Raw genomic sequence first — 1,204 nt, 5'->3', positions numbered from 1 at the left:
AGCTCATGATTCAAATGGGTCACCAGAAATAAACAAATAGAGCTAATTTCGCTCACTCTTCTCCAAATTCCTATATACAAGGAATATAAATAGACATCTCCTATTCACGAAAACCAAAAAATTCTATACAAACGGTTTAATGGTCACTTAAATCCGTATGTGTTGGCCTGTAGTTCCACTCGCGCACCGACTCAAATGAGTCGGTGACGCATGCGTAAATGCTGATCTTGTAACCCCCTAATTTTTCCTGATTTTGCAACTTTACTCACTTATATCTCTGCTTCCAGAAGGTGAATATTTTTCATTTTTTGCATGTTAGCTTAAATTAATTTAAAACGTTTGTCTTTCAAATAAAAAAAAAACTCTGTTGGTGAAAAAAAAAGTTAGAGACTTTTCAGAAAAGCTGATTTTTTCCGAAAAACTGGCCTACCGATTTTGCTGAATTTTAAATGTTTTAGAGAGTATTTCTAACATTATCAAGTAACGCTGAATGGGAAAATTTCACCCTCCCGTTTCTTCAAAAAAGACAACATATGTTGATTTTAAGACTCAAAGAAATGCCTAAAGTCGTTGCCATGGTAACTTTATTTTGAAGGAAAATATAATTTGAGAAATCTTCGATGGGTACTTAAATACCGTGGCCAAATTTCGTCTTGATATGATTACGCTAACTGTATCTAAGGACATCATATGTTTATGTGTTTAAAAAGAGGAGAAACTATTCGAGCCTCCTAATTTTTTTAATCCCATGCTTCAGCGAAATGCCACCACCCGGAGAGTCCTGGAGAAGAGTTCACTTGCAACAAGAAAAAGCAACATGGCGGGCGGTGGTGACGTGGATGAACTCTTCGAAATCAGGAATTCCTTCTTTATTGGCAATTACCAGTTCTGTATAAATGAAGCTCAAAAGTTGCATGTAAGATTTGCATAGTTTGGCGTGGATTTGGTCATTTTCACTTTAAACTTGTTGTGTTAATGATTGGTGAAAGTTAGCTAAAATGACGTTCATCGAACCGATCCTCTCTTTCTAGCCTTCTTCTAGGGAGCTGGCCATCGAAAAGGATGTTTATATGTACAGAGCCTACACTGCACAGGTAAGCAAGCGCCTATTTGAATTAGTCCGTCCTACTCAATTCAGATTTTAAAATGTTTTTGCGTGTCTCTTTGATTTTATAACAATGCCATATACACTATTTCAAGGGAC

General features: G+C 36.4%; 1 protein-coding gene across 2 annotated transcripts in view; it reads left to right on the top strand.

Moving 5' to 3' along the window:
- The first annotated feature begins 765 nt into the window (after window positions 1-765).
- LOC138038642 (coatomer subunit epsilon-like) overlaps window positions 766-1,204 on the top strand; it is a 23,381-nt gene continuing 22,942 nt past the window's right edge. Inside the window, exons 1-2 of one of the 2 annotated variants that reach the window (XM_068884632.1) lie at window positions 766-916; window positions 1,032-1,094. In XM_068884632.1, coding sequence (XP_068740733.1) covers window positions 818-916; window positions 1,032-1,094 — 162 coding nt within the window. In that variant the 5' untranslated portion in view covers window positions 766-817. The remainder of the gene's footprint in view (window positions 917-1,031; window positions 1,095-1,204) is intronic. The other variant, XM_068884633.1, reaches the window with a different exon arrangement.

This window comes from Montipora capricornis, chromosome 2 (assembly GCF_036669925.1).
Source record: "Montipora capricornis isolate CH-2021 chromosome 2, ASM3666992v2, whole genome shotgun sequence".
Lineage (NCBI taxonomy): Eukaryota > Metazoa > Cnidaria > Anthozoa > Scleractinia > Acroporidae > Montipora > Montipora capricornis.
The sequence above is the reverse complement of the archived record's forward strand: the minus strand, read 5'-3'. Positions and strand labels throughout refer to the sequence as shown.